The sequence below is a fragment of the Mizuhopecten yessoensis genome, unplaced genomic scaffold, assembly GCF_002113885.1.
Source record: "Mizuhopecten yessoensis strain PY_sf001 unplaced genomic scaffold, ASM211388v2 scaffold716359, whole genome shotgun sequence".
NCBI classification, from domain to species: domain Eukaryota; kingdom Metazoa; phylum Mollusca; class Bivalvia; order Pectinida; family Pectinidae; genus Mizuhopecten; species Mizuhopecten yessoensis.
This window is the reverse complement of record NW_018480077.1, coordinates 43,323-55,597: the sequence shown is the minus strand read 5'-3', so window position 1 is coordinate 55,597 and position 12,275 is coordinate 43,323. Positions and strand designations below refer to the sequence as shown.

Genomic DNA, 12,275 nt, shown 5'->3' with positions numbered 1-12,275 from the left:
ATCGTGTTTAAAGAAGGATAACTCTAATCATCAGTGTGTCATAAATATGCTGTGAACGAAAAACTGCAATAGAATATTTTTTTCGAAATAAAAAAATGTCCACAGTATGAACTCTTGTAATAACATGTCTCGAGGGCCTGGTAGCACCATGGTTATCCAATGTAGTACCCTGGTTGAGCCATGCAGTACCAGGGTTGTCCCATGTAGTACCATGGCTGTCCCACGTAGTACCATGGTTGTGCCATATAGTACCATGGTTGTGCCATTTAGTACCACGGTTGTCCCATGTAGTACCATGGCTGTCCCATGTAGTACCATGGCTGTCCCATGTAGTACCATGGGTGTGCCATTTAGTACCACGGTTGTCCCATGTAGTCCCATGGCTGTCCCATGTAGTCCCATGGCTGTCCCATGTAGTACACTGGCTGACCCATGTAGTACCATGGTTGATGGGCAATGTAGTACCATGGCTGTCAAAGGTAGTACCATGGTTGTACCATGTAGCACCATGGCTGTGCCATGTAGTACAATGGATGTCCCATGTAGTACCATGTCTGTCCCATGTAGTACCATAGTTGTACCATGTAGTACCATGGCTTTGCCATGTAGTACCATGGCTGTCCCATGTAGTACCATGGTTGTGCCATATAATACCATGGCTGTCCCATGTAGTACCATGGTTGTGCCTTGTAGTACCATGACTGTCCATAGTAGTACCATGGCTGTCCCATGTAGTACCATGGCTGTCCCATGTAGTACCATGGTTGTGCCGTAGGGTACCAGGGCTGTGCCATGTAGTACCATGGTTGTGCCATGTAGTACCATGGTTGTGCCATGTCCTACCATGGCTGTCCTATGTAGTACCATGGTTGTGCAATGTGGGTACCAGGGCTGTGCCAGTATGGCTGTCCCATGTAGTACCATGGCTGTGCCATGTAGTACCATGGCTGTCCCATGTAGTACCATGGCTGTCCCACAGTCTTACACGTATCGGTGGAAAAAAAAGCTCCAATGACAAGCTGCAAATGCTGAAAAACAGCGGATCCGAGCATTTGCTCTGCCCATATCTATAACAAGCCAATCAGGATAAGTAATTTCAAATTCATCAAGTAGACGCTAGGCCGAGTTCTACTTCTTTGTACCAAGTAAGATATATTATGTTTACCTAGCAATAGACTCGTATGTTATTTGTGTTGAAAAAGATCAAAGTATGTTGCCATAACATTATATTTGTTTTATTTCGTATCTTATGACATACGCTTTGTGTAACATACTCCGAATACGGTTATAAATATGTCACAGAAATCACTTATTCATGTTTGTAAAAGACACGTTTTGAGATTGTGTTTGGAATCACCGCGTCATTTGACTCAAACAATGCAAACTGAAGGATATATTTCATACCCGTCTACTGTCTCTTTCCATCGGTTGCTCCCTTGCATCCGTCCTCATAATGCCCTTACTGTTGCAATGGCGTTAAACCCCAATCAAAAATATATGTAAACAAACAGATAAAATAGTGCAATGCTTTCTCAAGAAAAGCATGTCTAGACAAACTGATGTCACAATAATACAATGAAGTAAAACATGTGGACTTTATAAGAATAACATATGGAGCTGAGACTTGGAAAACAACATAAAAACCTGCTTCAAAAACTTCAAGTCTTCATCAACAACTGTCTCAGGCGCATCCTTAACATCAGATGGCATGAAAAGATATCAAACCAAGATCTGTTGGAAAAGACCAATCAATCCCCAGTGAAGATGGGTACACACTGAGGAAGCCAAATAACAGCATTACAAGGCAAGCCTTACAGTGGAACCACAAGAAAAGCGTGACAGGTGCAGGCCGAGATACACCCCGAGAAGAAACGTTGCAGCCAAGATGGAGAAAGAAGGGTAAAAGTGGCATGATCTGGAGAGGCTAGCAAAACACAAAACAAGGTGGAGGAATATCGTTAGTGGCCATGCTCCACCAAGGGACAACAGGATTAAGCATGTCCAAAATTGATCAGCCCACAACAGAGAGACTGGAGTAGGTAACATCCGTTGTACGAAGCCCGATATGGCTCTGCGTTAATATGGATATATAACCTTCACCTTCTATACATATATTGACATTTTGAATTGATAATTAATTGTGATTTATATATAGGGTTGCGTTGATAAATTTTCTGAACTAACAACATTTCTGAATCATCCTCACATCCCCAAAATGTAGATATTCTATAATAAGTAATAAATATAACAGTGTTATCAGTAAAATGAATATGACTCTAAACTGTTTAACAGAAGGCTAACTCATTATTCATTTGTAGTCATTCTGTTTATTATATCGTCAGCCAAATGATTTACAATAAACCCTTCGGTTAACACGCGGGGAAATATCAAAGGTAAACACGATCAGATTTGTCTTTGTATGTGATTACTCCAAATACGCGTTATCAGTATGGTAGTTAACATCTATGTTATGATATTAGGCTTGGTTTTTAAAATCCATAGCGGTATACTGGTGAGTATATGACGTGAAAACATTGCCCATTATTATACATGTATATTGATTAGCATGATATGACAACGAATTCATTTATTTTGTCGCAAAACAAAATATTTCTGAATATGTTATCTCTAACTTTTACACAATCAAATACAACGTCAATATTTACCTGAACAAATTGCTTAACGCGGTTATCAACATTTTCTCTAAATATAGCCGATGACAGAGTACACCTAGAGAGGTGTGTGTAATTGGTCCAAGTTCCAAGGCGATACTTCACACTAGCCGAGACGCTAACATGGAGAGGCTGTACGTAGTCCTCGCGGTACTGTCCGTCGGTTTGGCCCTCTGTACCTCGGTCGACCTGCCACAAGACGACGACGCTCCTGGCTTCCACGAATGGTTCCTGTCCAACAACCAATCATACGAAAATCACCCGATTCATTTCGAGAACCCTCTACCGAAATGGCTTCGAGGAACACTGGTTAGTATATGAAAGGATAGTTCGTATTTTAGTTTATAATATCATGTATAATAGCATGTGTATTCAAAGAACAGATATCGGTATATCCTGTCATACGAGTGAAACATATATGGTATCCAAATGAAAAATCATTTGATTAATTACAACCAAGAAAAAGTGGTTTCATCAAAAGAGTTGGGTGAATTATTTGCGTTATCTTTGGTGCACATACTCTTCTTTCGCTTTTTCATTTGACCAGAATTCAGTGAAAAGAGAGTATTTTTAGATTAGTCAATACCAAAAGTGATATTTCCACACTCTGATAGATATCGGGTAGAGTGTGACAGATACCAAAAGTGATTTGATTTTTTTTTTTTTTTTTTTTTTTTTTTTTTTTTTTTTTTTTTTTTTTTTTTTTTTTTTTTTTTTTTTTTTTTTTTTTTTTTTTTTTTTTTTTTTTTTTTTTTTTTTTTTTTTTTTTTTTTTTTTTTTTTTTTTTTTTTTTTTTTTTTTTTTTTTTTTTTTTTTTTTTTTTTTTTTTTTTTTTTTTTTTTTTTTTTTTTTTTTTTTTTTTTTTTTTTTTTTTTTTTTTTTTTTTTTTTTTTTTTTTTTTTTTTTTTTTTTTTTTTTTTTTTTTTTTTTTTTTTTTTTTTTTTTTTTTTTTTTTTTTTTTTTTTTTTTTTTTTTTTTTTTTTTTTTTTTTTTTTTTTTTTTTTTTTTTTTTTTTTTTTTTTTTTTTTTTTTTTTTTTTTTTTTTTTTTTTTTTTTTTTTTTTTTTTTTTTTTTTTTTTTTTTTTTTTTTTTTTTTTTTTTTTTTTTTTTTTTTTTTTTTTTTTTTTTTTTTTTTTTTTTTTTTTTTTTTGGATTCAGTTATCAAAATGATAGATAGAGGATATTTAACAGTTTCTCGTTAATTACAATATGAAATGAGTATGACAGAATAGTGTTTATTTTTTATGCGTGCAAAGCAGGAGTTAATATAGTTTGCCATATTAGGGAAATGCGTATGATATACTACGGGACAACAATTAAAGTTTCTATTTATAACATTTGTAAACAACTACTACGACGAAAATGATGCTACATCAAAATAGTTGGGGGTGTTACATTGTATTCTTTGGCACTATATTATTTTGGCGTCACTCTCGACAACAAGGCTGTGCGCCAGTTTGAATGGACTTCCTAAAATAGTTTAAGCTTTTTCTGCATTTGTCTTGTATTGGGTTTTTTCAGGAATGGTATCAGTAGTGCAAGTTAAATAGTGTATATAGCAAATATCTTCCGAAACAACCACTTACTCTAACGTCATTTCATCCGCACATCCTAACATAATATACGCAGCTTTGAATGAAGTAAATGGAAAGTGCCGTTCTGATTGGTCAATACCAAAACAATATTTCACTCTCAATTTTAATATCTGTCACTGTGTGAATGAGATCATTTTACCAGGTTTATAGAAGTTGATATCTTACTGGTAAAAAATGTAAAAGTAAATAAATATATACAGAGTGTTACATATGCAATTGTATCCTCTTTATTGCTTTAGTATTGGAGTAGTTCGGTTAACAATTACGGAAAAGTGAAATAATTGCAGAACCCTTCGATAGTCAAAAAATAACCATTAGAGACAATTAGGACAAGGAATGGTGAATTAAGACCAGAAAAGAATTGAGGCGATTGTAAGGAAGGATTTCTGTTATTGGGTCGGATGCAGCATTTCTTTTATTTATGTATTTGTGTTCATCCATGTTTAGGATGCATACTTGTTCTCTATTTAAACGTTTTATTCTGGTTGGTAAGTATAGAACATATACAGGTCTATATATCACATCCAGCAAAATGTATATTTGTGATTTTTCAATGAATAGTACGTATATCTTGTCTCTTTCATGAAAAACGTCTCATAAAAAAAACATTTCACTGGTTGTACTAGATGAACCTGTATACGATGCGTACTAACTAGCTGACTCATTCATAAATTCCTGACACACTCTTATGTTATATTACAGATCAGAAATGGAGCGGGCCAGGTAGAAATGGGTAACAGGCAATTCGTTAACTTCTTTGACGGATATGCAAAACTTAATAGCTGGAAGTTTCCGGGCAACGGATCTGCATTCTTTTCCACAAAATTTATCCAATCTAAGGTTTATACCGAGTCCCTTGCTAAGAATGACATAGCACCCTTCCTCACTTTTGAAGGCGTCTCTCCACCGTTCGGGGATGTTGAGCGATATGAGTCGTTCTTACTCAACATGGATAACACTGTCGTGAACGTATTCAATTACTCCAACAAAATCGTAGCCATGAATGACATCTGGAAGGTGTATGAAATTAACCCACATACACTGGACACCATAGGCGTTGTAAATCCACCAACACCACCGTCCAAGTTCTCTAACTTGGCCCGACTGAATGTGATGTCCACTGCTCATCCTGTGGCAGAGCATGGCACGGGTGCCAATTTTGACATCCTGAATACCTTCAGTCTGATACCCGGTACAAAGGAAAGGTTGTCAGTTGTTCGAGTCACTTCTCTCGAAGGACGCGAGCTCGTCGCCGAATGGGAAATTGACCAAACATCGTACATGCACTCGTTTTCTGTCACGCCGAATTACGTCATTCTGCTCGCTGCTCCGTATTACATAAACATGAACGACATGCTGAAGTACGCTTCCGTTGTTGGAGGGATGCAGTGGAACGGTCAGGACAACGCTACCTTCTACGTTGTGGAAATCAAAACTGGAAAGATACACACCCTCGTAACCGGAAATGTCTTTGTAATTCACCACATTAATGCATTTGAACTTCCCGACGGCAAAATCGCTTTAGATGTCCCCGCACAACCAAACCCATACGGCTTTTCCATGTATGACTTGAGCTATATACATAACAAAACCGCTAGAGTCCACTTGCCTGCCAAACCTGTTCTAACGCGTTTCACTTTAGATTTGCAAACCCAAAGTGTCCAGCGAGTGTCTTTTGAAGATGGACCAAAGGCTCCCTGTGTTGGTGCTCTGGAAATGCCGGTATTCAACGAGAACTACCGCCATATGAACTACTGCTATATATATGGCCAGGTGATCAACTATAACGGGAAGGGTTTCAGTCACATCGCGCTGGTCAAAAAAGATGTGTGCGACAACGCCGGGGACCTGATGTATACCGCGCCCCATCAGTACCTTACAGAGCCCTGGTTCGTCCCTAACCCTGACGGCAAGGCGGAGGACGACGGCGTGTTGATGGCGTCTGCATTTGACGGGGACAAGAAGGAGAGTTATCTGTTGATGCTTGACCCTAAAACAATGACAGTCATCAACCGATCCTACATGCCTACACGGGTACCCTTCAACTTTCACGGCAGGTTCTTTGATATCGTGTGATGACCGAGAAGCCGGGAGGGGTGTGTTTAAAACAGTAAAGATATATCTTTTTATTAGTGACACCTTTATGATAATCGTATTGATGGGAGCTGGGCATGTGATTAAAATTAACAGAACGATTGGAATTTTTCTTATTTATTATCTGCTGAAGTCTGACATATGCAGCAGATTCGTTCTCCCCGGTTGGTTAATGGATCTGATATAAAAATAAGGAACGTTGGTCAAAACCAGTGTTTATATGATATACGATATAGTAACCAGCGCACTGATTAACAGTGAAATACGGACGTGAAATATACTGCATAGTTGTTCAATTTTGTGGTGCTAATATTTCGTCGTTGTTTCGATCAGAACTGGTTCGTGGAGATGAAGTTTCGCATAACATTTCCACGTTAAAATATCGCGCTCATGGAGGTACTTTAGCATTTCGTTGATGGGATTGAAGTTAAATGCGATATTGAACTGTGTTATCTCCATTAAAAGGGATTAAATGGGTGAACGTATTTTTTCTTTCGGGTCTGAAAATGTGTTTTACAGAAATTGTAACTCATGATATTATATTCGCGCACTCTTTGGTGACCTCGAATATAGCAAAATAAAATCCCCGCGAATATAACAAACTTTATAAAATTGCTATTATAAATCGAATAACACAATTAAACTATTGGCAGTTTGTATATCACAATTTTGTATGCTCCAATGAAAACATAATTGATATCTCCACGGCTTTATATATCGTTCATTCGTGTCTAAAGCTAGACAAATATCTTTACTAATATATATGGCAAAATATAACAAGAGGTTCAACGGGTCTTAATACTCACATGAGTTACTTAAGTTAAAAGTAAGAACACTTCTTTTGGAAGTCACAAGTCAAATATTGAAGTGTATATTAAAAAGAAAGAAATGTGAAAAAAAAGAAAAAAACAACAAACAAACAAACAAAAACACTCTACAATACTAACGGATGCTTGTCTATAAAATAACAATCGTTATACGCAATATAACTTTAATATAGAAATAAGATAGCAAATTTATTAGACAAGAGACCCAAGGGTCTTGATAGTCATCTGAGAGATGTAATGATATTGCTTGTTGTTGTTGTGATTTATCACAAAAAAAATGTAGGACTTTTCCATCAATTAAGAGGATTGGATCCTAACATTTCAGCCCAATTCGTAACATCATCGAGAGTGAGTCAAACTCTTAAGTTTCATATCATCAAACTGCAATTAGAAGATGATAATTCCAATCAAGTTTTAATTATTTTCCATTTAAAGTGATGCGTGATCCAGGGGTAATGGAATTCACAAGTTTGATAAAGCACCGTAAGGTTCAATAAGCCGCCTCCTAAAAGATGTAATAGTCACCCTAAATTTCAAACCTCTGGTATGTCATATTTACAGACCCTTATTAAAAATCGGAATATATGTATATATTTATAATTTAGATATATTGATTTTGTAAATAAGCTACTTGAAAGGTACATAACCATGTTAACGTCGTCAATAATAAAGCATTAAGGCTGATTTCTTCATAAAAATAGTTCACTGGACTTAAAACATGTCAATCTCTTTAGCGAACTAACTGAATCTTAGGAAATGACATATTGTTTAAAGTTTATTTATAAACCTAGGTACTGCGGAGCTTAACATCCCTTTAACTAGGTGTTGAGATACATACCGGCCTCAAAAGCAGATGATTGTTCCAAAACTCATGATAAAACGTCAGAGTAACATATTTTACTGGTAAAGATGTGTAAAACCACAGACCTATGAACATAAAAACCACTTAAACTTCATATAAAGTATCCTTTCTTAACTTTTAATGTTGTTATTACTAAGATAGACATGCTATAAACATTATCGCACTTTTCAGCTTCAATGTTTATAACATGTCTAGCGCCTTCATAACATCACAGAATGTTATTAAATGGCATTTCATCTAAGTTCATTTATCGGTCAAGGTTACTTTTTTTCTTACCTATAATCTGCTAAAATAAATTACGAGGGTATTTTACTATGATTTAAGTGGTTATGCATGGCAATAAATATCTTTATTTGAGGAAGGAATTCCTCTCAACAGCTAGTAGAAGACAAATAAAGCTCCGCATACATTTACCTCAGAATGAACTCTCGAGTACAACATATACCAAATTATCAACATACGAGGACAAAATACACTATAGTATTAACAATCAATTAGAAAATAGACCATAGTATAAACACACAAGGACAAAATATACCATACTATGAACTCACGAGGACAAAATAGACTATAGTATCAACACACCATGACAAAATAGACTATAGTATCAACACAACAGGACAAAATAGACTATAGTATCAACACACCAGGACAAAATAGACTATATTATCAACACACCAGGACAAGATAGACTATAGTATCAACACACCAGGACAAAATAGACTATAGTATCAACACAACAGGACAAAATAGACTATAGTATCAACACACAAAGACAAAATATACTATAATACCAACTCACAAGAACAAAATATATCATAGTATCAACACACGAGGACAAAATATTCCATAGTATGAACTCACGAGGACAAAATATACCAAAGTGTGAACTCACGAGCACAAAATATACCATAGTATCAACACACCAGGACAAAATATACCGTAGTATGAACTCATGAGAATAAAATATACCAAATTATGAACTCACGAGGACAAAATATACCATAGTATAAACACACAAGGACAAAATATACCATACCATGAACTCACGAGGATAAAATATACCATAGTATCAACACACAAGAACAACATATACCATAGTATCAACACACGAGGACAAAATATACCATAGTATCAACACACGAGGACAAAATATAACTTAGTATCAACACACGAGGACAAAATATACCATAGTATCAACTCACGAGGACAACATATACCATACTATGAACTCACGAGGACAAAATATACCATAGTATCAACACACAAGAACAACATATACCATAGTATCAACACACGAGGACAAAATATACCATAGTACCAACACACGAGGACAAAATATAACTTAGTATCAACACACGAGGACAAAATATACCATAGTATCAACACACAACGACAAAATATACCATAGTATCAACACACAACGACAAAATATACCATAGTATCAACACACAACGACAAAATATACCATAGTATCAACACACGGGGACAAAATATACCATAGTATAAACACACAAGGACAAAATATACCATACCATGAACTCACGAGGATAAAATATTCCATAGTATCAACACACAAGAACTACATATACCATAGTATCAACACACAATAACAACATATACCATAGTATCAACACACAAGAACAACATATACCATAATATCAACACACGAGGACAAAATATACCATAGTTTAAACCCACAAGGACAACATAGACTATAGTATCAACACACAAAGACAAAATATACCATAGTCTAAACCCACAAGGACAAAATAGACTATAGTATAAACTCAAGAGGACAAAATATACCATAGTATGAACTCACGAGGACAAAATATACCATAGTTTAAACCCACAAGGACAAAATAGACTATAGTATCAACACACAAGGACAAAATATACCATAGTTTAAACACACGAGGACAAAATAGACCATAGTATCAGCACACGAGGACAAAATATACCTTAGTATCAACACACGAGAACAAAATATACCTTAGTATCAACACACGAGGACACAATATACCATAGTATCAACTCACGAGGACACAATATACCAAAGTATGAATTCACGAGGACAAAATATACCAAAGTATAAACACACCAGGACAAAGTAGACTATAGTATCAACACATGATGACAAAATATATCATAGTTTCAACTCACGAGGACAACATATACCATAGTATCAACACACGAGGACAAAATATACCTTAGTATCAACACACGAGGACAAAATATAACTTAGTATCAACACACGAGGACAAAATATACCATACTATGAACTCACGAGGACAAAATAAAAATGGAACTAACGGGAAAAAGTATTACATATGTATGGAAGAGTACGTGAATTTCTTTGAGATGACGAAAATTCTTCTGATACACGTTAGGAACTAACATGCATAAAACATAAGTTTTCATCAAGCACGTGATGTTAAAACGTACTTTATAAAGGAAGCGATTCAGATACTTATAATCCAGTATCAGACGGGAACATATCGGCTCATACATATACAATAGGAACGCGCGCGTTACCGCAAAATAAGGAGAATGTCATTATTACAGCATGTTCAGTGGTACATATACGAATAGGTGACATTATTTTATAGTTTGTCTCCGCAAGAAATCGAATTTTATATGAAATCTGCTAAACGCATTCAAAGAACTCATCTCGTAAATATTGTGAAATGTCTTACTAAAGCTTTGCTTTCCGTTTCTCTCCATTGACTTATTCATGTGATATATTTATGTTTACAACTTAATGTTAAGGTAAGCTGTGCGAGTTTATGAGGGAGAAGATCAAGGTATTACATTAAACTATATTAATTACCAGAGAGACATGGAAAGGGACACCCTTTCGAAAATACCGTTTGTAGATAGCCAAACACAGTAAATATTTCTCTGCATCGTATGGTCAATTTGTCAGTGGTACATACAAACAAAAGTAAAGACAAATCACGTCTAAATTGTTCCAACACGTTTTTAGAATACAACAGAACAGGAAACGTGTCTATAGAACTCTTAATAATGTTACACATTTACAACTACGGATTACAGTGGGTAATTAAGGCAGACTTGAAGAAGGTCTATGTATAATACTGACTTAAGTTTGCGAAGGATGTGCAATGTACATGACCGAGTTGTCTAGGGTAGATTAATTACATTATATTGGCAGTCTGTTCGAGAGACATATGTGAGAGAGTTGTATCTTATGTTAAACGTTTTGCATGTTCCTGGACTTTTATGATCGTGTTTAAAGAAGGATAACTCTAATCATCAGTGTGTCATAAATATGCTGTGAACGAAAAACTGCAATAGAATTATTTTTTTCGAAATAAAAAAATGTCCACAGTATGAAAACTCTTGTAATAACATGTCTCGAGGGCCTGGTAGCACCATGGTTATCCAATGTAGTACCCTGGTTGAGCCATGTAGTACCAGGGTTGTCCCATGANCATAGTTTAAACCCACAAGGACAAAATAGACTATAGTATCAACACACAAGGACAAAATATACCATAGTTTAAACACACGAGGACAAAATAGACCATAGTATCAGCACACGAGGACAAAATATACCTTAGTATCAACACACGAGAACAAAATATACCTTAGTATCAACACACGAGGACACAATATACCATAGTATCAACTCACGAGGACACAATATACCAAAGTATGAATTCACGAGGACAAAATATACCAAAGTATAAACACACCAGGACAAAGTAGACTATAGTATCAACACATGATGACAAAATATATCATAGTTTCAACTCACGAGACACAATAACAACATATACCATAGTATCAACACACAAGAACAACATATACCATAATATCAAGGACAAAATATAACTTAGTATCAACACACGAGGACAAAATATACCATACTATGAACTCACGAGGACAAAATAAAAATGGAACTAACGGGAAAAAGTATTACATATGTATGGAAGAGTACGTGAATTTCTTTGAGATGACGAAAATTCTTCTGATACACGTTAGGAACTAACATGCATAAAACATAAGTTTTCATCAAGCACGTGATGTTAAAACGTACTTTATAAAGGAAGCGATTCAGATACTTATAATCCAGTATCAGACGGGAACATATCGGCTCATACATATACAATAGGAACGCGCGCGTTACCGCAAAATAAGGAGAATGTCATTATTACAGCATGTTCAGTGGTACATATACGAATAGGTGACATTATTT

At 35.4% G+C, this 12,275-nt stretch overlaps 1 protein-coding gene across 1 annotated transcript; it reads left to right on the top strand.

The window, feature by feature from the left end:
- The first annotated feature begins 2,720 nt into the window (after positions 1–2,720).
- LOC110443764 (beta,beta-carotene 15,15'-dioxygenase-like) lies at positions 2,721–6,463 on the top strand. The gene is made up of 2 exons (XM_021488159.1): positions 2,721–2,981; positions 4,970–6,463. The coding sequence occupies exons 1-2, from the start codon at positions 2,796–2,798 to the stop codon at positions 6,341–6,343; spliced, it is 1,560 nt and encodes a 519-aa protein (XP_021343834.1). The 5' UTR covers positions 2,721–2,795; the 3' UTR covers positions 6,344–6,463.
- The last annotated feature ends 5,812 nt before the right edge of the window (positions 6,464–12,275 follow it).

What these genes read in the sequence shown, in the direction of transcription:
- LOC110443764 (XM_021488159.1), top strand. Translation starts at nt 2,796, where the DNA reads ATGGAGAGGCTGTACGTAGTCCTCGCGGTACTGTCCGTCGGTTTGGCC. An exon ending in AATGGCTTCGAGGAACACTG is followed by an intron (nt 2,982 to 4,969) that starts GTTAGTATATGA and finishes GTTATATTACAG; the next exon opens with ATCAGAAATGGAGCGGGCCA.